The following is a 24,380-nucleotide window of genomic DNA, read 5'->3' as shown; positions in this document are numbered from 1 at the left end:
AGTCCTACCTAAATAGCAGATTTGTGAACAAAGTCATCATCATTCTTATTTTAAGTCATTCATTTATTGGAGTGGTTATTATGTAGCAGTAAATGATTAGAACAGGGCTGATCAACTCCTTATCTACACCAAGATTTAGTAGACCTCTATCACTCTCCTTAGAGTGGTGGAGGTAGAGGCAGATGCTTAAAGAGTAGTGGGTTTACATTTGAGTATTTTGTAGTCTGAATTCTCTAATCAAACCAACCAGGTGGTGAACTTCTGAAATGAATAAGTCTTTAAGTTGAGGATCATTTGTTGACTGTGTGTGTGTAATTAGTGTAAAATATTGAGCCCCTGTTGTGCTCAGGAGTTGAGTGATACACAGTTTAAAAATTTTTATAGGGGCGCCTTGGTGGCTCAGTGGGTTAAAGCCTCTACTTTCAGCTCAGGTCATGATCTCAGGGTCCTGGGATCGAGCCCCGCATCGAGCTCTCTGCTCAGCAAGGAGCCTGCTTCCTCCTGTCTCTCCGCCTGCCTCTGCCTACTTGTGATCTCTGTCTGTCAAATAAATAAATAAATAAATATTTAAAAATTTATATATATAAGATATTTTAAAAATGTATGCTAACTTTTCTGATGCGATTTTCTTTCCTTGGAATTGAAATATAAAAATAGTAGTAACAGAATGTAGTTAACTTTATCATATGTAGACATCTTGGCTTTCTAGGGATGTAATGAATCAAAAAAATAAATGATTCCAGGGCATCTGGGTGGCTCACGATTATTGAGCGTCCACATCTTAATTTCAGCTTGAGTTGGCGGGCTCTGCGCTCAGCAGGGAGTCTGCTTGGGATTCTTGCTCTCCCTCTCCCTTTGCCCCCCCCCCCTTTAGCTCTCTAAAATGAATAAATCTGTAAAAAGTTTTTTTTTTAAGTGAGCGAGTCCTTGGATCTATTTGCTTAATTTGATCCCAGAGGCATTTGTTAAGTGTGTGTAAATATATGTAATGTGTAAATTTGTAAATATATTTGATTTGAAATGCTAATGTAAGATTTGTTAGATACTTTAAGTGATAATTTTCAGGGTGTTTATATAATTTTAAAAGACACCATAATAGAGTGGAAAAATACCTGATTTGAATACTGGTTTAATACCTTGACAAGATTTAAATTTCATTGCTTTAGTTACTTATATATAAAAATGAGATGAAGGGTCTAGAGTAAGATGATATTTAATGACCATTCTAGCTTTAAACATTTTTTTTAATGTTATTTCTTTATTTTAGAGATATTTAGAGAGAGAGAGAGAACGAATGGGAGTGGAGCAGAGAGGAACAAGCCAACTCCACGCTAAGCACAGAGCCCAGCGTGGGGCTTGATCCCAAGACCCTGAGATCCCAAGACCTGAGCTGAAATCAAAGAATCAGACACTTATCCTTCTGAGCCACCCAGGCACCCCTCTAGCTTTGCAATTTTTTTTTTTAAGATTTTATTTATTTCTTTAACAGAGAGAGAGAGAGAGAGAGAGAGAGAGAAACAGAGATCACAAGCAGGCAGAGAGGCAGGCAGAGAAAGGGGGAAGCAGGCTCCCCAATGAGCAGAGAGCCTGACGTGGGGCTCGATCCCAGGACCTGAGATCATGACCTGAGCCAAAGGCAGAGGCTTTAACCCACTGAGCCACCCAGGCACCCCTAGTTTTGCAATTTTTAACCCTATTCTGTGGTTCTTTTGAGACTGGTATAAAAAAAATACTATAACATTCTGTTACCTTTCTCTTTGGGGCATAGAAATCAGATATTACTTTACTGTCAGAAGTGAGATACATTCTATTCTGAAGAGAGATTTTGCATAACAGAATCTAAAATACTTCATAAAATTCTTAAGTACCACGAATTAGTCATCTTCAAAATAATTCTAATGTGATTAATTGGCTAATTTTATCATAGTTTAAAGAGCTAGCATGCCCTTCAAGTTGGAATGTTAAAATTGACTTTAGAAAAGTGGGGCACCTGGGTGGCTCATTCAGTTAAACTTCTGCCTTCAGCTCAGGTCATGATCCCAGAGTCCTGGGATGGAGCCCCACATTGGGACCCCTGCTCAGTGGAGAGACTGCTTCTCCCTCTGCCCCTCACTCAACTTTGTGCTCTTCTTTTCTCTCTCAAGTGCACACTGTCTCTCAAATAAATAAATAAAATCTTAAAAAAAATAAGTAAAATTATTCATCTTATAGTGTTGCCGATAATTTTCAAACTTACTTTGGCAGAGTTTGCCTTAGTTGCCATTTAAGTGTCTTAATGTGCTTTATCTTCCTACCTTTCTACTTCACCAGACTGACACAAAATAAAGGGTTTATAGTGCTTTAAAGAAAAAAAACAATACTTACTAAATGTACTTTATCTATTAATCCCCCATAAAACACAGTCTCTTGAAAAACAAATCAAATGAGGTTAAAAGGGAGAGGCTAAATGTAGTAAAATTTAGTTCCAGTGCCAGAATTGCATAAGGTTCATATTTGGTTTTTATTGAAATTTTGAGTTTTCCAAAATTGGGAATGCCTGTTATTTATTTTTGGAGTGTGGAGTGGTAGTACTGCCTTTGTGGTTTTGGATATGTGGAACAAGGCTTGATTTTTCAAGATCCTTTGCAGGAGATTTGGCCATGGCCCCAATTTAGCAAGTGTTTTGACTTACTGTGCATCTGTGGTGCTCAGTATTATTCTGTTGACCCCAGTTGGAAGCAAGCGAAATGTATGACAGATGCTATGCTTGGTTTCAATTTAAGTGAGAAGAAGAGTGAAACTTATAAAAGTTATTATAAAACAATAAATGATACAAGTGTCAGTATTGTTCTGTGTTGAGATTTGAATTTTTAAGCGTTGTTAGGGGTTTAAATGAAAAAATCAGGGAAAGTCATGTAGGGATGGAGCTCTTCAAGGAGGAAATAGGAATTGAGCTGGGCTTTGAGTAAATATAAAAAGGTGTTTAGATTGTTGGAAGAGAAAGAATATCCTCGTGGGATGAGTTACCTGGCCACAGGTAAAGAGGCAGAGGTAGCATAGATGTGAAGAGAAGACTGGAATAGGCTGATGGTAATATGGCTGTTCATTTTGGAGGTAAAAGAAGTTGGATAGGAAGTGTAAGATAAGAACCTTAAAGGTGGATGTTAGAGTGTGAGCTTAGTAGCTTAGGAATTGCATAGGAAGTTTCTGACTAAAAGAAAGCAGTGTTTTAAAGATTAATTTGGCAGTGATATGCACAATAAATGTAATAAAAATACTTTATAGGTAGTACTTGTGAACCCATGGGTTAGTGCTTTAATAGGACCCCGAAATACTTCCTTATGAAATCCTCTGAGCCTTATTTTTTTTTTTTCATCTAGGCTAGGGGAAAATATTACAGTTTATTTTTAGTTTGTGGGTGGTTGTAACACATTGCATTCAATCTATTTTTGGGAAAGATACTTTAAGAAAACATAGAAGTTTAGTTTTATCAAAGAAACAATGTTAAATTAGGGATTTATGTTCCTCTCCAAGAGCATGATTTCTTAATTTTTAGTAGAAGTGACCACAAACTCCATGGTTTCCTTACAACTGGTAGCAGTTGTAAAAAATACAAAATCAGTTTAACAGACTGACACAATAATCAAGTATGTAAAGTTGAACTTAATATGGTAGTGTTTTAGTCTGTGGTGCATACTTCTGAGGTTTTTGTTTTTTGGGGGACAATTTTTGCTTTTAATTACTGTAGTAAAGTAGAAGGTAAGGATGTAACTTAGGTTTGTGAAATTCTAAAAGATTTTTTGGGGGGAATTGTTGACAGGTGTCTTTGAGAATACTTTGGGGTGAGTTGGTCATTTGGAAGTCTTAAAATCTGTTAGTTTGGCTGTCTTTCTTATTGTAAATGCCTTTGCAGCAAGGTTACATGTTAGAGAGCAAGTTCCTGGGATTTATTTGGTTTTATAAGCAGAAAGCATTTTGTTTTGTTTTGCTTTTTGCTTTTTTGGAACTTGCATTCCATTGAGAGCTGTAGCTGATTTATCTTAAACTCTTGTCATAATTCAATTGTCTTTGAGGGTAAAACCTGTACTTTACTTCCAGGACACTGTTCTCTTCTGATTTTTCCTCCTCCCTCTACTGATCCTTCCTGCTTTTGTCTCTTTTGTTGGATCCTTTTCCTCCATCTATTTGAATGTTGTTGACATGTTCTTTTCTTTCCTAGATGTCATCTAGTTCTGAGATTTTAAATAACTCTAAAATTATATCTAGCTCTAGTTCTTCCCTGTAATACAAACTTATTTTTCTCATTATGTGCTCTGCATTTTCTCTTACTGTATATCGAATAGATGTCCACAACAGATCATATGCAAAGCATAAGTTGTTTCCTCACTCCCTCTTTCCATCTTTTCCCAGTCTTGGTAAATGACACCACCCACTATTCACACAGTTAGTTGTTCAGGCTGCAATCCTCCATGAGTAATCATAATTTCCTTTTTAAATTTCTCCCCATATCCAATCCAGCAGTTTGAATGAATACATCCTTTAAAATGTCATGAACCCGATCATTCCTTAGTATCTTCACCATTGTCACTTTCATCTGAACTATTACCATTATCTCTCAACTACCACAGTATTGCAGGTTGAGTTCTCTGAAAAGCAGACTTTGAGACAGAGTTTAGTGTGCAGAATATTTACTAGGAGGAACCCTTGGAATGAATATCTGTGAAGGGACAAGGTTAGGATGCAGGATTGGGCCTGTGGATAAAGAGAGCTATGGTGGGCACCTGGGTGGCTCAGTGGTTTGAGGCCTCTGCCTTCGGCTCAGGTCATGATCTCCGGGTCCTGGGATCGAGCTCCGCATCGGGCTCTTTGCTCAGCAGGGAGCCTGCTTCCTCCTCTCTCTCTGTCTGCCTCTCTGCCTACTTGTGATCTCTGTCTGTCAAATAAATAAATAAAACCTTAAAAAAAAAAAAAAAAAGAGAGAGAGAGAGAGCTATGGTGTTGGCCGCGTGACAGTGTTATTGGCCCCAGTGGGGGGTTCTGGAACAAAAATGAACTGTCAGAGTTGTCCTGCTTTGAACCAAAGTGGTCGGGCCTTTATAAAAAAAAATCCCTATCTTAGGTATTGCTAGATCACACTGGGAAAAGTATGACATTGAGTGAATTGGTTCTTTGCCACTGAAGTGATCCCTGAAAATACTGCCGGCTGAAAGTTCTCTGCTGATAGCACCACACTGCTAGCTGCTAGAACAAGACCTTTCTTGAAGGGAGATCTGGATGACATATCATTATGTCTACCACAAACCACTCCTGTGCCACTAGACTCCACCTTTTCCTATATACTTGGGAAGCAGCTCCTCTCACGTTCCAATTGGGGGGAAAATTAGGAGGTAAGTAGGGTGAACTATGGCTCCCACTATTGTGGCGGGTTTCAGGTTACAACTGATACTCATTTCTCTAGTCTCTGTTTCCCTTCTCTAGTCTCCATTCTAATACTCCCTTACCTTCACCTAAATGCCTCTACTAATCTTGGTGGCTTTACTGGTTACCATGCCCTTCTTAGGCCAGGGTTGCTGTGCTTGTTTGTGTACTTTCAGAATTGGTCAAAAGAGTACCAAGAGATCTCCATGAAGAGATCTGTGTGTCACAAATATTGTTCCTGCACCTATGATGTAATAGCAGCCCTACCTTCTGATTAGAATCAGTTGCCTCTGCCAAAGATAGTCATTCCTCTTCTTGCCTTTATCCACTGGATGTAAGCAGCTGAAGTGCCCAGGCAGCACTCATAGTTATTGTTTAATGGGACTTTTACTTTATTCCCAGGTGAAGAGATCTTTGCCTTTGGAGATCAGACCTCTCTCTAGACCCCAAAATTGTAGGACTAGAAAGCACAAATTGAGAGTCATTATAAGCAGGACCACTTCTGCTTTTGTGCATTGTTCTCAGACTTATGTTTTTCCTGTGGGAACACAGCATGATATAAAGGTTTTAAATTCAGAATATATACTGCCTTTTGGAGAATAGTGCTCCATCTTTATAGTTATTTTCTCTGAACTTCAGCTGTGCCTTTAGCAGGCTGTTCCAATGCCCTGTCAGACTAGTAGCTTCTGGGTGGTGTGGTCTATGATATGACCATTGGATCCATGGTCACCTCCTTTGCTGTAAAGTGGGTCCTTTGAGGTGATGTGGTATGTGGGACCCAGTGCCACAGAAACAATATTCCCTCTGAGGAGAGGCATAACCAACTCAAATGTTTCTATTCCTGTCAGAATGAATTACTTATCTAGACTGGAAAGGAACTAATGTAATCAACATGCTACTACGTGGTTGATTAGTTTGCTTGAAGGATGTGGCTCTTTCAGGGGCTTAAAGTTGGTCTTTGTTACTGTTAGGCTCGATATTGAACTTTGATGATAGCTGGATCAGCTTTAGTAAGTAGGACCTCATGCTCTTGGGGCTGTGTTGTCTCTGTTCATGTCCCCAGGGTGCTGATGCTAGGCAAAGGCAGACTGATGTCAACTGATAGAGTCATTTTGTCTACCTGATTGTTTGATTCTTCTTCTATGGTAGATGGCTGGTGATACAGAGATCTTCACACTCTGTGCTCACTTACATGTATCCATCCACATGCCTCTATCCCAGATTCCTCCATCCTCAGTCTTCTAATTTTCCCCTCTCATAGGGGACTGGGCCAGTCCCTTTGCCATTGTCTTTGACTCCATATATATGCTAACCTAAGGTCCATTCTCTGTCCACCTAATCTGATGAGCAGGTATATTTTGCAATGCTTTGCCTGTTCAGAGGATTTTTTTTTTTTTCTTGCTGCTGAATTTCAAGGCCACCTGAGTGAGGTTTTAATTGCAGCTGCTGTTCATTTTTAGTTGATACCTGCATGCCTAGCCAACTCTCCAAAACCAAGCACAGGCTTTTTCCTTCTCCATCACCTGGTTGTAAGAGATCCCCCATAAGGCTATATATGTTAATTGAAGGAGGAATGCTAGTGCAATAATGGTAGAGATCATGGGAGTTTGGACTTTATGCTTATGCAGTTAGCTTTCTGGTTTTATTCATATCTGATTCTGGGTTTACTCCATCCATCTTAAGATGACGAGTTCCTCAGTCCACTTGACATAATAACTTCATGAGTCTATTAGAACCCAACTGATGCTGTAAAGTTCTGGATACATGTTCACTTCATGCCGTGTGGTTAGGTGTGCTATCTCTGCCAGGGTCCAGTGGCACATCAGGAGTTATTTCTTAAAAGGTCTATAGTTCTCTGCTATAGATGACATGGTCTTGCTTTATTATCCAGATATCTGTATTGTGATTATCCTACTGCGGCTTGCCACAACTCCACTTGGCATTGTTTCTCAAAACTGATACCTTTAGTAAACACTTGATTCCTTTAATACTATACGGTGTGTGAAGTTGTATGACCCAGACAGCAGTGTTGGTTGTCTGGCCCCAACTTGTGCACAGCCCTTTCCTGCTTTTATGTCACTTGATATATGTGCCAGAGCATGTGCATTCAGAACCTGGAAAGGCCTATCAGGTATTGTGTGTCCTTGTGGTGGAAGGTACAAGGTACAATAATTGTCCTTTACTTTAGGTGAGATGTCTTGGCATGCCCCGATTACCTTAAAATTTTACCGATTCAATGTGCCCTTGCATCTTTGTATAGTATATAGCAGTCTCTTGAGTGCATATATCTTATGAAGACCTCTCCAATGATGTTAGTTACATATGATGAATCAGTAAGATGTTCTTCAGAACGTCCAAATGGTACAGATTATGTTATAATAGAAGTAGGAGAGTTCACATGGTCTTGAAGCAAAGCTGTAATGTATACCATTGTCTGTTCCATGTCTGATCCTCTTTTTTAATAGGGATAGAAAATAGTGTATCTGCCAAATCATTAGCCATATACCGTGAGGATAGGAGATACTACATCTGGCATGACACCTATAATGGGCTACTTTCTGGTTGATTTTGAGATAATCACCTCCCAGGATTTGTCTGGCAAGACCCAGACTAATGAATTAGGTGAGAAAATTATGAGGAATGTAACTCCAGCATTCTTTAGATAAGACGTTGGCATGGGGTAGACACTGTTTTTAGAGTTTTACTGATAGACAGCCATGCCCTTTTGTTTATTCATTGTCTATGGCTACATTTGTACTATGGCTGCAGAGTTTAATGGTTGTAAGAAAACTGTATGGCTTATAGGCCTAAAATACTTACTGTCTGGCTCCTTAAGAAAAAAAATTGCTCATCCTTGTTTTAGACCTTTAAGAGTGACACTAAATTTTGCCCTTCCACCTCATTTACTACATCGAGTAGAGGCAATTTCAGAGACACCTTGGACTTCCCCACTATAAAAGCTCTTACTCTATGGACCAAGGACCCAGCTGGGAGTTACATCAGTCATCAGGTGTGTCTATCACTGTTACATGTTTGCAGACTGGGGAAATGGCCAGTAGTTGGAGTAGTGGAGCCACTGGATCGTGGCTAAGAATCCGTTTATTTCTTGGTTCCTGAAAGTCCTCACTTTCTTGAGTCCATGATGTTTGGAGTCAATCAAGTATTGGAATCACCTAGGACCTTCTAAACAACAGACCTCAAAATGTTTGAGTGTTCCCCTTTCCCTAGTGCACAGTACTCAAGTAAATGGTCATAGCTCTTTTAGGGGGAAGGAGTAGTAGAATCATAACTGCATATATTTGTTAGCATATTGGAGAGTCCTCCCTTCCAGAATCTGGCCCTTTTTTCAGTAAATAGCTGGAAGTATATCATAGTATATCCTCTATGATCTTGACATAAGCTCTGGACTCCTACTACCTGTTTTGTATCTCATCTACAATATTCTCTGCTCTAGTCACTCTGGCCTCTTGTCATTGCTCCTATGTCCAGTTTGTTCTCTCTATTTGGAGCATTGCTTTCCTCCATAGCTTATTCCTTAGCTGTGTTCAGGTCTTTGTTCAAAATTTGTTTTCTTAGAGAGCCCTTGCCTGATTATTTCTGCCAAATAACTACTTTAATCCATTACTCTGTATCCTCTTTAGTTTTCTTCATAGTTCTTATTTATCATTTATCTGTTCATTTGTTTGTCCCTCCCTTTCATGACATCCATAGGGGCAGAGATTTTTCTCCTGCCTTGTTTACTGCTATTTCCTGGGTTTGTAGAATAGTCAGTAACCTGCACTAGGCCCTCCATGAATATTTGTTGAATGAAGGAATATTGTATTTTGAGAAAATTGAAATATTTCATATTAAAAAATGCTTGCTTGTTTTTTTTTACCATGTCAAATATTTGGCTGCTGATGTATAAATTTTTGAACATATATATAATTTAATAAAACTGGTATATTGAAATTAACAAACTATAAATTTCAATGAAGTTTGAAAGTTGAAAATTGCCATAATAAATTGCAATTTATTCTTACCGAATAATAAATTAATAACCCATGAGAACTATGATTATTAATTATTTACTTAGATGTGCATGTGTAAAATATGACAAGGAAAAGGAACATGATTATTATGTAAAGTTATTTATGGGAGTATTGTGGACTTTTGGAAGACGTGACTACTTTCTAAATTAATTTAACTTCTTTTATTTATTTATTTTAAAGATTTTCTTTATTTATTTGAGAGTGAGAGAGAGCATTAGAAGGGAGAAGGTCAGAGGGAGAAGCAGACTCCCGATGGAGCTGGGAGCCCGATGAGGGACTCGATCCCGGGATTCAAGGATCCTGACCTGGGGCGAAGGCAGTCGCTTAACCAACTGAGCCACCCAAGTGCCCAATTTAGCCTCTTTTAAAGAAAAAGCTCTGGATTTTACCAGAAGTGAATATTTGGACCTCTGAAATCAGATAAAATCAACTGTGTGTATCACACAGTTGCATAGGTATAAAATGAATCAATGTTGATAAAACCTACCTCATAGACTTGTATTAAATGAGCTAAAGTATGTAAAGTATTAGGTACATAATAAGCCCTTAAAAATTAGCTGTTGTCAACATTATTTAGGAGTATTTCATATTCTTGTCAGATTTTAAGTTTTGAAGTAGCTCAGTTTCTAAAGTTCTAAGTAGCTCTAAGCAAATTCCTTTATCTTGAGTCAATGTTTCCCAATTTACATATGTAAATAAAGAATTTTTTGACATACATAAACTTTTATCTCAATAGAAATGAAGTAGACAGAGAAGAGGTTTGATTATTTAAATGATCATATGTTTGTTAAATGTGTTAATTATATTTCAGAGGGCCAAAAGTTTTCTTTCGTGGGAGATCTAATTTATCGTTAGGACTTAATTCTCAAACATGTCAGCACATGGATAAACTGTTCTTTTTTTTTTTAAAGTAGCCAACAACCTTGTTTACTTTCTGTGCCTCCATTCTATCAGATAGCTTCTCTATAATGGCAATCTTATGAGAGAAACTGCATTAATATTACAGCTATTTTTCAGTTATTTGACTGCTATACAAGAGACTTTATAGGTAAAATGTAAAGTTTTAAAGTTTTTTTAATACCTACTTATATTGTTTTGTGTTCTTACTGCTCAATGTTTACTTTTTTCTTTTAGCAATTAGTGATGTTAACAGTCGTAAAGGTTTTATGGTTTTCTTATAAAATATGAACCAGTTTGAAAGTTGATATTGGATTCTGCCTTCAGACAGGCATGTGACAGTGTATCAGTTGTCTGATAAAATTACTGGTATGAATTATTGGTGGGTCATATGATTGGAATGTTTATAAATATAAGTAGAAATTTTAAAAGACATGATCAGTGATGTGCATATGCCTTCATGTGGCAGTTTTTAACTTTTTAGCTTCACTTGTTATACTTACCATCTAACTTTAGGTACAGGGAACTACTTGTAGTTTCCCATAGTTGCCATTCAGTTTTACATAGCAATAGAACAGAATGATTCAAATCTCAGCTCAGCTTGTGTTACCTTGGTTAAGTAATTAAGCTCTCTTAATTTTAGTTTCCTCATCATATAGTGAGGATAAAATAGGACCTTCTTTACAGGTCTTATGAAGAGAATAGTAAATGAAGTAATACATGTAAAGTATTTATGTGAGATGTTATTCTTGTTGGTACATACAAGTTGTTGATACATATAATAAGAATGTGCACAATGCATATTCTTATCATGATGATTATTGTCAGCCTGACTGAAATTCGTGCTCTCATTCCTCCTCTCACATGAGACTGGTGAACGATTCTCTCAAATACCAGTGTGGTGGTGGTGGTGATGAAGATGATGATAAAAAACAAGTTTATTATCTGTTGGCCCTAATTGTCATCTCTCATGTTTCTCCAGATGTTGTCCATGTGATCTAGTCTATCTTACTTCTCAGTTCCTCTAATAGGTTAGGTTCTATCTGCTCTTTCCTAATAGGAAAAATATTTGTTCCATTATTGTCTGGCTGATTTTTCTTCTTTATTCTAGTCTCAGCTGAATTGTTAGGTCCTCTGAAAGTTTGCATATGTAATGCCTACTTCTTGCCAGTCTTCTCTCCCTTACTGTCTTCCCATCATCTGTTCCTATTGTGTAGGCTTAGATCCAGGACTTTTCTTTTGCTTACATTTATCACAATTACAACTAGTTTTGTCTGTACTTGTTTATTGTTGGCATCCTTACCTAGATCATTCCTATGAGGCCTTGCAGGAACCCTGTCTGTTGAATTAACATCTATATTCTACTACTATGCCTAGCACATAGCAATTGCTTAGCAAAATTTGCTGAATTAATAAATACCACATTTCTGTTGCCCAACTACCTGCTGAGGTAAAAGTTTACTAGAAGTGTTTAATATTAAAGTTTGCACACATTCTTTCTTTTATGTATCACATATGATGCATTCTTTATAATTTTTCCCCTATTAGGATGTGAGTTTCTTGAGGTTACAGTTTTTTAATATATCTTTTTATTTCAAAGCCTAACAGTGCTTGGCACTGGAAATTTTATTGTTCAATGAATGTTTATCAATGAAAATATATTTTTAACATATGATTAACAAATGGAGAATTCAAACTAGAATCACCAGCAAATGCTACTAGTTTTAAGTTACATGCTAAATGGGAGGCAATATATGATATCCAGTTTTGTGAAAGAAGGTAGTATGAAAAGTACATAAATTAGTGTGTATTAGTCTAAAAAATTTATTGTCAGCTAATGGTGAACATTTGAATGTTTAGTTTCTTGATTGGGTCTTCTACTTGAATACTCTTTTTTTTTCACAATTTTTTTCTGAGAAAATTTAGAAAAGTGTATGTGTATTCATCAGTATTATATGTAAACATTTTTGCATTTAATTTTTTAGCATGATTTTAATAGGAAGATAGTTTTTCATCCTGCAAATTTGTCATTATTTTTAAATAATGACTTATTGAATATTTATGAGACAATTTTGAGGTATTATACATAATACTCAGTGAACATTCAGCAAAAATTGTTGTGTTCGTATCTGCTTTCCCCTTAGAATTTTAAAGGTAGAATTACTGGGTTAAAGGGTATAAGCATTTGTAATGCTGTTGATGTTATTAAATCATTTTCTGTTGTCCTTCAAAAATATTCTACCTATCAATGTTTCTAAAACATGAGTGTGTGAATTTCAGTTTACCCTCTCCTGTGTTGCATATTGTAATTACCAAAAAAACCACTTTTTCAATGTGTGTCATTAAAAAAAAATGATAATTTGATTTTATTTGATGATTAGTGAGGCCACAAGTATTTCATGTTTCTCGTATGTCTTCTATAAATTGTATCCTTTGTTCATTTTTACATAGGGATGTTCTAACTAATTATAATACTATTCTAATATTTTAATATCCTAATTTTTATTAATCTATTCATTTAAAAAAATGAAACAGCCTTGTACATTTTAATAATATTGATGTGTTTAAATGGAAATTTAATTCCATTTTAAGACCTCACATAGTAGAACCTGTTTCATTTTTGTAAGTAGCATTAATTTATCTCCTCCGAACTTTTTAAAAGAACATTTATTTTGTAAACTAGGAGCCTTTTGTGGCAGATGAGTATATTGAACGACTTGTGTGGAGAACCCCAGGAGGAGGCTCTAGAGGGGGTCCTGAAGCTTTCGATCCCAAAAGGTGAAGTAAAAATGTTTTTTTCCCCATAGATCCAGTCTAGTACAAATTTGTGTTTGGAATAGAGGTGACTATTGAAATTCCTTCCAAAGTTTGTGTGAAGGGATTTTAGTTAATACTTGGCCAGTAATGATAAAAGCATTAGAATTAGGGATTGTTTTCTTTTATATTTCTTTTATTTTAGAGAATGACTTCAAATAGTGTTAGGGGAGGGGTTTTATTGTGTTAAAAGAATTTAATTTTTTCTCCAATTAATAATAAATTAGAAAAGGTTGATTATATTCTAAAATAAAAGCATGTTGAATATGTCACTATTCCCTGGAATGCACAATGTTATTTTTATATAGTCTATAAATATTTTTATAGTATATATATTAAATATATATTTTTATCTTTTTGACTATTTTCTATAAAATTGATTTCTATTCTGGCAAGTAGAAGAGATTCTGGGTGAGGTTTTCTTTTTTTTTCCTGGGTGAGGTTTTCATTCATCATAAAGATAATCCCAAAGATGTTCTTGAGAAAATTAACATGGTCATCCCTACTTCAGGGGATGGTTATTGATACTTTATTACAAGTGAACTGGCCAGTTCCTAAAGATTACTCATGGATGAATTGATATATATATTCTGATTTTCCTCTATTAGGTTATTAGAAGAATTTGTAAATCATATTCAGGAACTACAGATAATGGATGAAAGGATTCAAAGGAAAGTAGAGAAGCTAGAGCAACAGTGTCAGAAAGAAGCCAAGGAATTTGCCAAGAAGGTACAAGAGCTCCAGAAAAGCAATCAGGTAAACAGTTAAGCTATGAATAGTTTACACAGGTTATAATATCTTTATTTCCTTCCACTATTAAGTTCTTTAAAAACTCTAGTCACGTAATAGTAACTGTTGAGGTTTCTATCAACTGTTCCCATTTCTGGGGAAAAATGTCAGTGAATTGTTAACAGCCACTCTTAGCACTGACTTGCTGTTGATCTGTGGTTTGTGATCATGGTAGATCCTTCTTAGGTTGGAGTGGTATCCAGTACAGTCACAGTGCAAACTTTAGCAGACCTGCATTTTTAGGGGCTCATGATTAGCTTGGATATTTAAGTAGTCATTTGTATTCTCATTAAGCATAAAACAAAGTTAATACCAGAACAGCTATTGCCTGGATCAGTTTTTCCCCTAATCTGGGAAGTTTTCTACAAATCATGTGGTATATACTCAAATGAGAACTGTGATGCCACAGTGAGAGTGGATTCAGAACTCTTCCTTAGTCCATTTTGGAGTAAAATCAAATCACTAGCCTGGCCCGGTGGTAAGTAAGCAACTTCCAAGCCATTCTTTTTTTTTTTTTTTTTTAAGATTTTATTTATTTATTTGTCAGAGAGAGAGAGAGAGCACAGGCAGACAGAGTGGCAGAGGGAGAAGCAGGCTCCCTGTGGAGCAAGGAGCCTGATGTAGGACTTGATCCCAGATGCTGGGATCATGACCTTAGCCGAAGGCAGCTGCTTAACCAACTGAGCCACCCAGGCATCCCTTTCCAAGCCATTCTTAAGTCCCAAACTGAATCTGGATCATGTGAATCCCTTTTACAGCTTGGGCCTTATCTGGAACCTGATTGCCCTTTATAAATGTAGTTCATGGAGTCCTGCTTAGCATTGCTGCCTCCCAGGGTCTGTTCTTTAGTGTTAGGAATTAGCGAACTGATTTCCGCTCACATTATATTTATTTGATTTCCTTCACTTAAGTATATATGGCTGTGGAAAAATATTTAATAAAGTCAGTAATTTATGTAAGACAGAAAATGCCTTTTTAAGTAGTCAAAGTGATAAGATTCCAAATACTTATAATGCAGTTTTCTCTTGGTAATAATAATAGTATTAATAGTTAATTTAAGAAGCTTGGAGACTAAAAAAAAAAGAAGCTTTGGAGACTGTCTGCTCTGCCACTTACTAATGTTATAATCTCAAACAACTTCCCTGTGCCTCAGTTTTTTCCATCTATAAAATAAGTTGTTAAAAGGATTAAATAATTAAATACATGTAATGTGCTTAGAACAGTGTCTGGCACAGAGGAAGTCCTTAGTGAATGTTTGCAGTTTCTTCCTCCCTCATCTCATAACTTAAAGTCAGAACAAAAGTGCCATACTGAATTATCAGCAGTTTTGTTATTGGCAATTCTGAGGCATTACAAGTTAAGTATGTAACTTTCAAATACCACATGACAGCCTGTGTACCCTGGAAAAAGGGGAAGAATATGTGAGGAAGTATTTACCTTTGCTTCAATTGAATAATTGTTACAGTCTTTTGTGTTTTCAAAACTGGGCAAAATCTTCTTACCTTATTTCTAATACTAGCATTTTTTCTTCAGATATTTGAAATAAATGTTAAATGCTCTATTTTTAATTAATGCCTTTTATTTCTGACATTTTTGACTCAGTGTAGTAGCAAGCAAATTGTTCAAATCACTGGTCCCTTTGATACTTAGTTTGTTGATTTCAGAATCATTGTTTAGGACTTAATTGTACTGGGAATGTTGTTAAATAGGATACTCTTTTATTGCTTAACAAATATTCATGATAAAATATTATTTTTATAGTTAAAGGTATAAATGTGTCCAACTTTGTTAAAAAGTTTTCAGATCATGCAGTGCTAATGGGCATAAATTGTTCTAGTTAGCTCACATATAACTTCTGTGTTATCTTTAGTTACCTAAGTTAGAGAGTAGAGATGAGACTGATGGTCTAGTTTTGATATGAATTCACTTATAAACTGGATTCTCTGATTGTATTTTATGCTTCTGCGCATTTTTCCTAGGTTGCCTTCCAACATTTCCAAGAACTAGATGAGCACATCAGCTATGTAGCAACCAAGGTCTGTCACCTTGGAGACCAGTTGGAAGGGGTAAACACACCTAGACAGCGGGCAGTGGAAGCTCAGAAATTGATGAAATACTTTAATGAGTTTCTAGATGGAGAATTGAAATCTGATGTTTTTACAAATTCTGAAAAGGTGAGTACTATCAGAAGGATAAAAGCACCTGCATCACTAATAACAATGCCCAAATTATGAACTATATTTATTATTTTCCAGTTACTACTTTCAAATCACCAAGTAGCTGACTTATTAAAACTTTTTATTGTTCTGAAGTATGTTTTAATGCACTTGCTGCAGAGTACTGATGAAGTGTGTATACTCAGATTTTTAATTGCAGGATTGTATGGAATTTTTGTTTATGAAATTGTGTGTGTTTTGATAATGCTGAGATAACTGTGTTAATAAGTTTTTCTTTTCCATAGTTGACTTTTAATATTAATGTAATTTAACAGTTATATTCCATTGGGTGAAGATATAGTCTGACAGGCTGAAGTATCTTTCTCCATGAGGAATGCAGAGCTTCTCATTTCTATTACTTGAATAAAGAGCTCTTATAAAGAATTCAAGTATAGTTTGGAATAAAGAGAATTGAAAAATCTGAATTGTTTATATTAATCCTTTTCATAGCACAAGTCACTTAATACTGGTCTAAGTATTAAGTATTGGCTGTTCTACAGTCTTGAAAGGAAGATACTTAGGTGACTTTCTTCCTCCCATGGAGAAAAATCAAAATGCATGAAAAAATTCTAATAGATAGTATATGCATATAGTAACATTGTCCTCTAATATATAAATATAGTTCTCCCTGAATTATTCCAAGTTTACTCCATGGAATATTTTTGATTGTGGAATGTTAAAAGTTAGGTATTGTTGAAGTTTACTTTGAATTAAGCAATACATTTTTGTGAGTAGGAACTGTATAGGCTTATAGAATTTATAATTTTTAGAGATCTTTGAAGAAACAGTTACATATTTTACAAAATTCCTGTAAGGAAAGGACAGTATTTTAAATAATTAGTATGGGGCTCTTGGGTGGTTCAGTGGATTAAAGCCTCTGCCTTCAGCTCAGGTTGTGATCTCAGAGTCCTGGGATCAAGCCCCTCATCGGGCTGTCTGCTCAGCGGGAAGCCTGCTTCCTTCCTTTTTCTCTGCCTGCCTCTATGCCTTCCGGTGATCTCTAGCTGTCAAATAAATAAATAAATAAAATCTTTCAATAAATAAATAAATAATTAGTATGAGCAGTTGCGTTTATAGTATAAAATTGAATTGACAAGATTAGCATTAAGAACATTATCATATTTAAACACTTGTTAAACAGTGGCCATATCTAGCTTTTATTAGATTTATGTGATTTTTAAGCAGAAGAGTAGATATGCATATATACAGACACACACCCCATGCTCAAACAATGAACTGTTTTCCAGGATAGTTTATGGAATGTTTTATTTTATATTTACTAAATATAAACATGTATTTATAATATAAAAGTATATATTTATGCATATTATAAATATGTTTTAAACATGAAAAGTATATAGTTTAAATTTTATAACTTGGATTACCTTGGATTATACCTATAGGATTATGAAATCTATTTATGCTATTATAAACCAAATGTAGATAATTTATCCAATGTGAGTTGTCCTGTTTATCTGAATGCAGCCAAGGCAGCCATTTATAATCTAGGGGAAAAAATATGCCTGAACATGCATATTTTTAATCTGATTTGTATTACTTGTAATATTTTACATCTTGAAATTAGGTTCTTTACATTTTTTAAAAAACATTTCAATTGGGGCACCTGGGTGGCTCAGTGGGTTAAATCCTCTGCCTTCAGCTCAGGTCATGATCCCAGGGTCCTGGGATCGAGCCCCGCATTGGGCTCTCTGCTCAGCAGGGAGCCTGCCTCTCCTGCTCTCTCTGCCTGCCTCTCTGCCTGCTTGTGATCTCTGTCTGTCAAATAAATAAATAAAATCCTAAAAAAAATTTTTTTTATTATCCTCAGGTAATTGTATAGTTCTTGGTATTATTGTTACCTGTTAAATTTTGAGGTTTTAATTGGAAGAAGTCTTCAAATTGCTAGTTCATTCACTTGGTCACTTAACTATAATTTTTGAGGTCTAAGTATAGACCTACGGTTTTTAAGTGAATTCCTCTTCTCCTTTGCTTTACTCTTTTTTATATTCCGTTTTCTTTCATCTTGTGTTCTTTTTTTTTTTTAAAGACTTGAGAGAATGTGCACACATTGGGGGTAAGGGGGAGCAGAAGGAGAGAGAGGGAATCTCAGGCAGACTCCTAAGCACAGAGCAAAGAGCCTGATGTGGAGCTCAATCTTATGAGCCTGAGATCACGACCTGAGCCAAAACCAGGAGTTGGACACTCAGCTGACTGAGCCACCCAAGTGCCCTGTGTCTCTTTTTCTTATATTTTGTTCCTTTTCCCCCCAATTGTTTTATTTTTCTCTCATGTCTTCCATAAGTTTTGAGTTACTGTTTGCTAACTGTGAATCATTATTTTTGGCTTTGTACTATCACAGTTAACTATACTTAGGAACTCATATATGGTATTAGACTGTTAATTATCAGATAACCTTCTGGCTATCTCAATTTCTATCTTCCCAAAGGAAAGAAAATCACCCACATAGCTAGGGAAGTGTATGATTGTGGAAGGAATTGGAATGGGAGAAGATATCTTCCTGCTCCATAGCCATTTTTGTTTTTTTAATCTTTGTTTCTCAGAATCTTTAATTTTCTTCCCTAGGAAAGACCTATTTTATGTCCATAGTACATATTTCCTCTTACCTCTGTTCTTACAAAATATGTTAGCTGTTTTTGTTCCTAGAATCACAGCTTATTGTGCTTCATGTAGATAACGCCTGATGACTCTGATTATCTTTAACACCATTTGCTAGTATGGCTGGTCTCTCACCTCACTCGAGATTTAGCAAATGATTACATTGTGGTTTGACAACTTCTGTACTTACTGTTGTAGTACATTTTAAGTGATGAACGACCCTAAGAACTATAGTGCTTTAAATGATTTTTCCAAAACAATTACCTATAGAAATTCAATAAAATTAAGTGTTATTTGCTACTATATTCCCACTGCATTTATGCAAAGTTTGCAAACAGTACATAATGGGAACTTCCATCTCTTAAAAGATAGGAACAAATTTCTGATGGAAACATCGAAATGGCTGTGGTCCAGGCAGGTCTTTTCTGAAGGGGATATTGGTGAGGAGAAAAGGATGGATATTGCTAGTCCAACTAAATGACATGGTGAAAAGCGATACTGCAGTAGTACCTGTGCCCATGTGCAGCAGGATTGAGTGAGTGATAACTGAAAATGACAGTCACTTGCTGACTAGGAGAGAAGAGATAAGTGAAACTGAAATCTATAATCACTGTTTGAGAACAGTGATATTTATTCTTTGACCCTGCTGTTAACCACTGTTACTTTCCAGACTTCACATGATACTTAGAAAGAGCTATAGTAATGCTTTTAGCTCTTCCTTCATGTTTTTAAGTCTTTTTTTGTGTTTTAGTGTAATAGAGAATGAGCATAAAATCAGTTATTAAGGGTGTGCTGAAATAAAACTCAGTACTTATGTGACATTTAAAGAAAAAGTGACTATTACATAACCACCCTACGTATTAGTGTAAGTAATCACAGTCACATATTTGCTAATAAGAACTTCAGACCCTTGACCTTAGCCCTTTAATTTTACCACTTATAAATAAGTAAACATATTTTTGTACCATATTTCATTCAGGAGACTTCATATTAAATTCTGTCTTTGCTTTTAGAACAAGTTTTATAAATTTATGTATTTATTAAATGACAGGTATTTTTATTGTTTTATGCATTTAGCTTAAAGTAACATATATGCAGTAATATGATCTGAATTACTTTCATAAATCTTATTTGTCTTTTTTGAGTTCATAAACCAGAAGAGAAATTCTTGCTTTTAGCAAACAATGACTTAAGTTTTTTCCAAGTAAATTTGAGCTACAGGTTTCATTAGGAAGGGACTGTGGCATTATAAAATCACAAAATTTCAATACCAGAGAGACAAATATTATGTTTTATTGACTTTGTATTAGTGATATCCCAGATGTCTTTCTGTTGCTCGCAAGGTTTTATTTTTGTGAATTTTAAAAGAAAATTGTTGGAATGAGGGTCTGTGGGCTATTTTCAATTATAAAAATGTTTTTGATATGCATAGGGTTTTTTTTTTAATTACTGCTTTCATTTACTTTTGAATAGATAAAGGAGGCAGCAGACATCATTCAGAAGTTGCACCTAATTGCCCAGGAGTTACCTTTTGACAGGCAAGTTTATTTCTCAAGAGCTAATTTGAAAATATGCTATAATTTATAGATAAAGTTGTATTTTTCCCTGTACGGTTTTGCTTATTCAACAAGAATTTATTGAGTAACCCCTTTGTACAACACATATAATAGTTGACTGAAGAAATGTAGTCTCTTAATATCTACATTTAATGATATACCTTGAAGTACTTTTAGTCCTTTGTCTCTTCTGAAAAGAAATTGCTGAAGGAGAATTTTGAAATTTACTAACATGATTATTTTGAATTTTCATTTTTTGGACTGTGATTACCTGGGTGGGAGAGGACAGGGAAAATTTAAACATGGGATCATTCAGCTGTTTTTTTCTTATATGTAGATAAGAATTCTTAAACTTTTGGGGGTTTTAGACACCTTCAGAAAGCTGATAAAAGCTGTAAAGTTTCTTCTCATAACTCAGATACACACAGATTATGATATGCAACTTCATGGAATTTTAGACTCTTGGCCTAGCCACAGACTCTTCCCTAGGGACACCAGGTTCAGAAACCTTGCTTTAGATGCAAGGCCCTATGGCCGTTGCTAAGTCAGGTATTAATGGTTTCATTTTAAAAGAAACTTTATGGAGAAGATTTTTTTTCATGATTTCCCTTCAGTCCATAGAATGGTGGACTTTTTAATAAAATCTTATTTTCCTCATGAATGTCTGAAAAAAACAAGTCTTCATATAACAGACAATATATCTGTTATTATTTGGGGCAGTACTTGGGGATCCTTGGGTACAGGTAGAATATAAATGTATTGCTGTACTTAAAGCTTGCAATACAAACATAGGGTGAGAATGAATTCCCTACCCGCAAACTCTGAGTCATCATGTAGAATGAGCTGTGATGGTCATGTATCATTTAGCTATTGCTAATAATCTCATATTTTTCCCAGCATGACGAATCATGATTTTTTTTCTGAATAATTCTGTTTTGTTTATTTTTTTTTTTTAAGATTTATTTATTTATTTGACAGAGATCATAAGTAGACAGAGAGAAAGGCTCCCTGCTGAGCAGAGAGTCAGATGCGGGACTCTATCCCAGGATGCTGAGATCATGACCTGAGCCGAAGGCAGCGGTTTAACCCACTGAGCCACCCAGGCACCCTCTGTTTTGTTTATTAACATAATATTTTATTAGGGCCAGAAAGATAGTCTCATATATTTTATAAAGAAATATTAAGTCATTAAAACATAGTTGAAAATCTTAGGGAAAATCTTTGTTATGTTACTAAAATTTATTGAAGAGATTGAGCTCATATTTTGTGTTAAAATATACTTTGAGGGGTGCCTGGGTGGCTCAGTCAGTTAAGTGTCTGCCTTTGGCTCAGGTCATGATCTGAGGGCTCCAGGATCGAGCCCTGTGTCAGGCTCCCTGCTTGGCGGGGAGTCTGCTTCTCCTCCACCCCTCCCCTGCTCTCTCTCAAATAAATAGAGTATTTAAAAAATATATATACTTCGAAAAAATCAGAAAAGAAATGGTATCTTCAAAATATAAATATTACAGTATATTGCTTTAGTCTCACCAAGAACTATCATTCCCATCTCCTTGATTGATTGATTGATTTTTAAAGTTTATTTAACTAATCTCTACACCCAGCATGGGGCTTGAACTCACAATCATGTTGTACAGACTGAGCCAGCCAGGTGCTTCATGAGCAATGATTTTTAAAGTCATCCCCAAAACCTCTCTATCTCATTTCAGAGTTGGACCATTTACTTAAGTAGGTTAAATGTGTGGCTCACAAAAGGTGCTTGATAATTATTGGATAATCTGTCCATCCTGTTCTATATATACTCATCATCTTTCACTTCTCACCTATATAATTCTCTTGACAGTTTTGTTTTAGCCTCTCTACCGAGACTTGGAATTGAATATATGTCCTAATTAGATTTAATTTTTTCAGAACGATCATATGGCCTTACATGCACTCTCTAATCCACCATGACTTTGATACATCAATTTTGTATAACTCTGAATTTTTATTACCTTCTTTATCTGCCTTTGCCATCTCTTTTGCCAGCTATCCTCCTCTCCAAACTGATTGCATAGGATCTCTCAACATTAATTTTCCATGATGTATCTTTTCCCTTGATACTTAAGTTTTTTGGTTTTTTTTTTTAAGATTTTATTTATTTACTTGACAGACAGAGATCACAAGTAGGCAGAGGCAGACAGAGAGAGAGGAGGAAGCAGGCACCCTGCTGAATAGAGAGCCCGATGCGGGGCTCGATCCCAGGACCCTGGGATCATGACCTAGGCCGAAGGCAGAGGCTTTAACCCACTGAGCCACCCAGGCACCCCAATACTTAAGTTTTTAAAAATTTCAAGCGTATGCTAGTATGTGATATTTTGGTTTCTGAATTTGCAAAGATTGAATGGTTAGTCTGTAAGACATGTTGCTGGATCCTTTTTATTTTTCATATACTTATCATTGTTTTTCTTTTAAATTTTATGTGAAAAAATCCAACAGAAGGGGCAAATAGATAAGTATCAAGGAATTTAAAATGTTAGTGAATAATGTGTTGAAATAGTAGCTCAGTGTTGGAGCTGGTGGAGTTGTTAATGTCTCATATAGAACTTCTCCCTCTATAAGAAGTTACTGGTTATTGGGACACCTGGGTGGCTCAGTTGGTTAAGCGGCTGCCTTCGGCTCAGGTCAAGATCCCAGCGTCCTGGGATCGAGTCCCACATCGGGCTCCTTGCTTGGCAGGGAGCCTGCTTCTCCCTCTGCCTCTGCCTGCCACTCTGTCTGCCTGTGCTTGCTCTCGCTTCTCTCTCTATGACAAATAAATAAATAAAATCTTTAAAAAAAAAAATAAGTAGAATCTTTAAAAAAAAAAAAGAAGTTACTGGTTATTCAATGAGAATTTCATTAATGAGAACCAGTTACCCCATCTGAATTGCCCCAGTTCAGTTTTGTTACCTGGCCTGCTTTCTCTTCTGGCTGGCTGGCTAGCTGACTGGCTGTCTTGCCTGCTTTCTTTCTTTCTTTATTCTTCACGTCCCTTCTTCCCTTTTTCCCTCCCTCCATCCTTCCCTCCCTCCCTCTTTTCCTTTTCCTTTCCTCCCTCCCTCCATCTCTTCTTCCCAGTGATGACCTTTAGTAAAAAGAGTTCCCTTATACTCCCCAGATTCTTTTTTCCCCTTTTATTAACATCTTAGATTACTATGGTATATTTGTCATTACTAATGAACCTTATTATTGATTTTTATCTTTCAGGTTTTCAGAAGTAAAATCCAAAATTGCAAGTAAGTTTTTAATAGTATTTAAAAGTATTTAAAATAGCATATTAAAGTATTTAGTTTTAAATAGATAATAAAAATACTTGTGTAAAAGAAAAAAAAATAGTAAAAAGAGAGATAGTGGAAACAATGTCATCCTCCCTCCCCATCCCTGAGTTTGACTCCTCTTCCTTAAAATAATCATTACCAGTTTCTTGTGTATTCTTCAGTGTGCTGTAGATATGTAAGCATCGGAAAAATCATGTGGGTGTGCATGCGTGCGTGCATGTGTGTGTATAGAATTTAGTTCTACTGTCCCCAGTTATTTTAAAATAATTGGCTAGCATACTATACAAATAGTTTTATACCATGTATTTTTAATTTAACAATGTATCTTGGAGATTATTTTATATCCATACATATATGTCTCAAGAAGGTGTTTTTTTTAAAGGCCAAGTGCATATAAGCATTTTGGTACTGATACTACTCCTTACATGATTAGTTTTATTCTTTTCAATCTTTGGGTTATATTTTAAGTAGGTCAGTCTAGGTTTCTGGAAAAGCCACAATATTTGCAGGCTCCTGTGGTAACCTGGGTCATGTTTGGGATGCCATTGCATAGAAGGTTCAGAGAGCCACTTGTTTTCCAAGAAGTGCTACATCAGAATGACATAGATAGTTGGACTTCCTGGCACTGTTTTTGATTACTATAGATAAGTCCAAAGTTCAGGTTTTCATTCAGAACATTAGTAGCCTCTGTAATGGAGTGAATCAGATGCTATGTATTATCTTAAGGTGAGATTTGGTGTTGAATCCACCATTGTTCATGGTAAAGAC

The 24,380-nt window shown here is 35.8% G+C and overlaps 1 protein-coding gene across 2 annotated transcripts in view; it reads left to right on the top strand.

Moving 5' to 3' along the window:
• EXOC5 (exocyst complex component 5) overlaps positions 1-24,380 on the top strand; it is a 62,098-nt gene that overhangs the window by 6,613 nt on the left and 31,105 nt on the right. For both annotated transcript variants that reach the window (XM_045069858.1, XM_004738840.3), the window contains exons 2-6: positions 13,009-13,103; positions 13,748-13,895; positions 15,908-16,102; positions 20,234-20,298; positions 23,542-23,570. In XM_045069858.1, coding sequence (XP_044925793.1) covers positions 13,009-13,103; positions 13,748-13,895; positions 15,908-16,102; positions 20,234-20,298; positions 23,542-23,570 — 532 coding nt within the window. The remainder of the gene's footprint in view (positions 1-13,008; positions 13,104-13,747; positions 13,896-15,907; positions 16,103-20,233; positions 20,299-23,541; positions 23,571-24,380) is intronic.

The sequence above is a fragment of the Mustela putorius genome, unplaced genomic scaffold (assembly GCF_011764305.1).
Source record: "Mustela putorius furo isolate JIRA1106 unplaced genomic scaffold, ASM1176430v1.1 tig00000129_pilon_pilon_pilon, whole genome shotgun sequence".
Classification (NCBI taxonomy): domain Eukaryota; kingdom Metazoa; phylum Chordata; class Mammalia; order Carnivora; family Mustelidae; genus Mustela; species Mustela putorius.
This window is presented reverse-complemented; position numbering and strand designations above follow the sequence as displayed.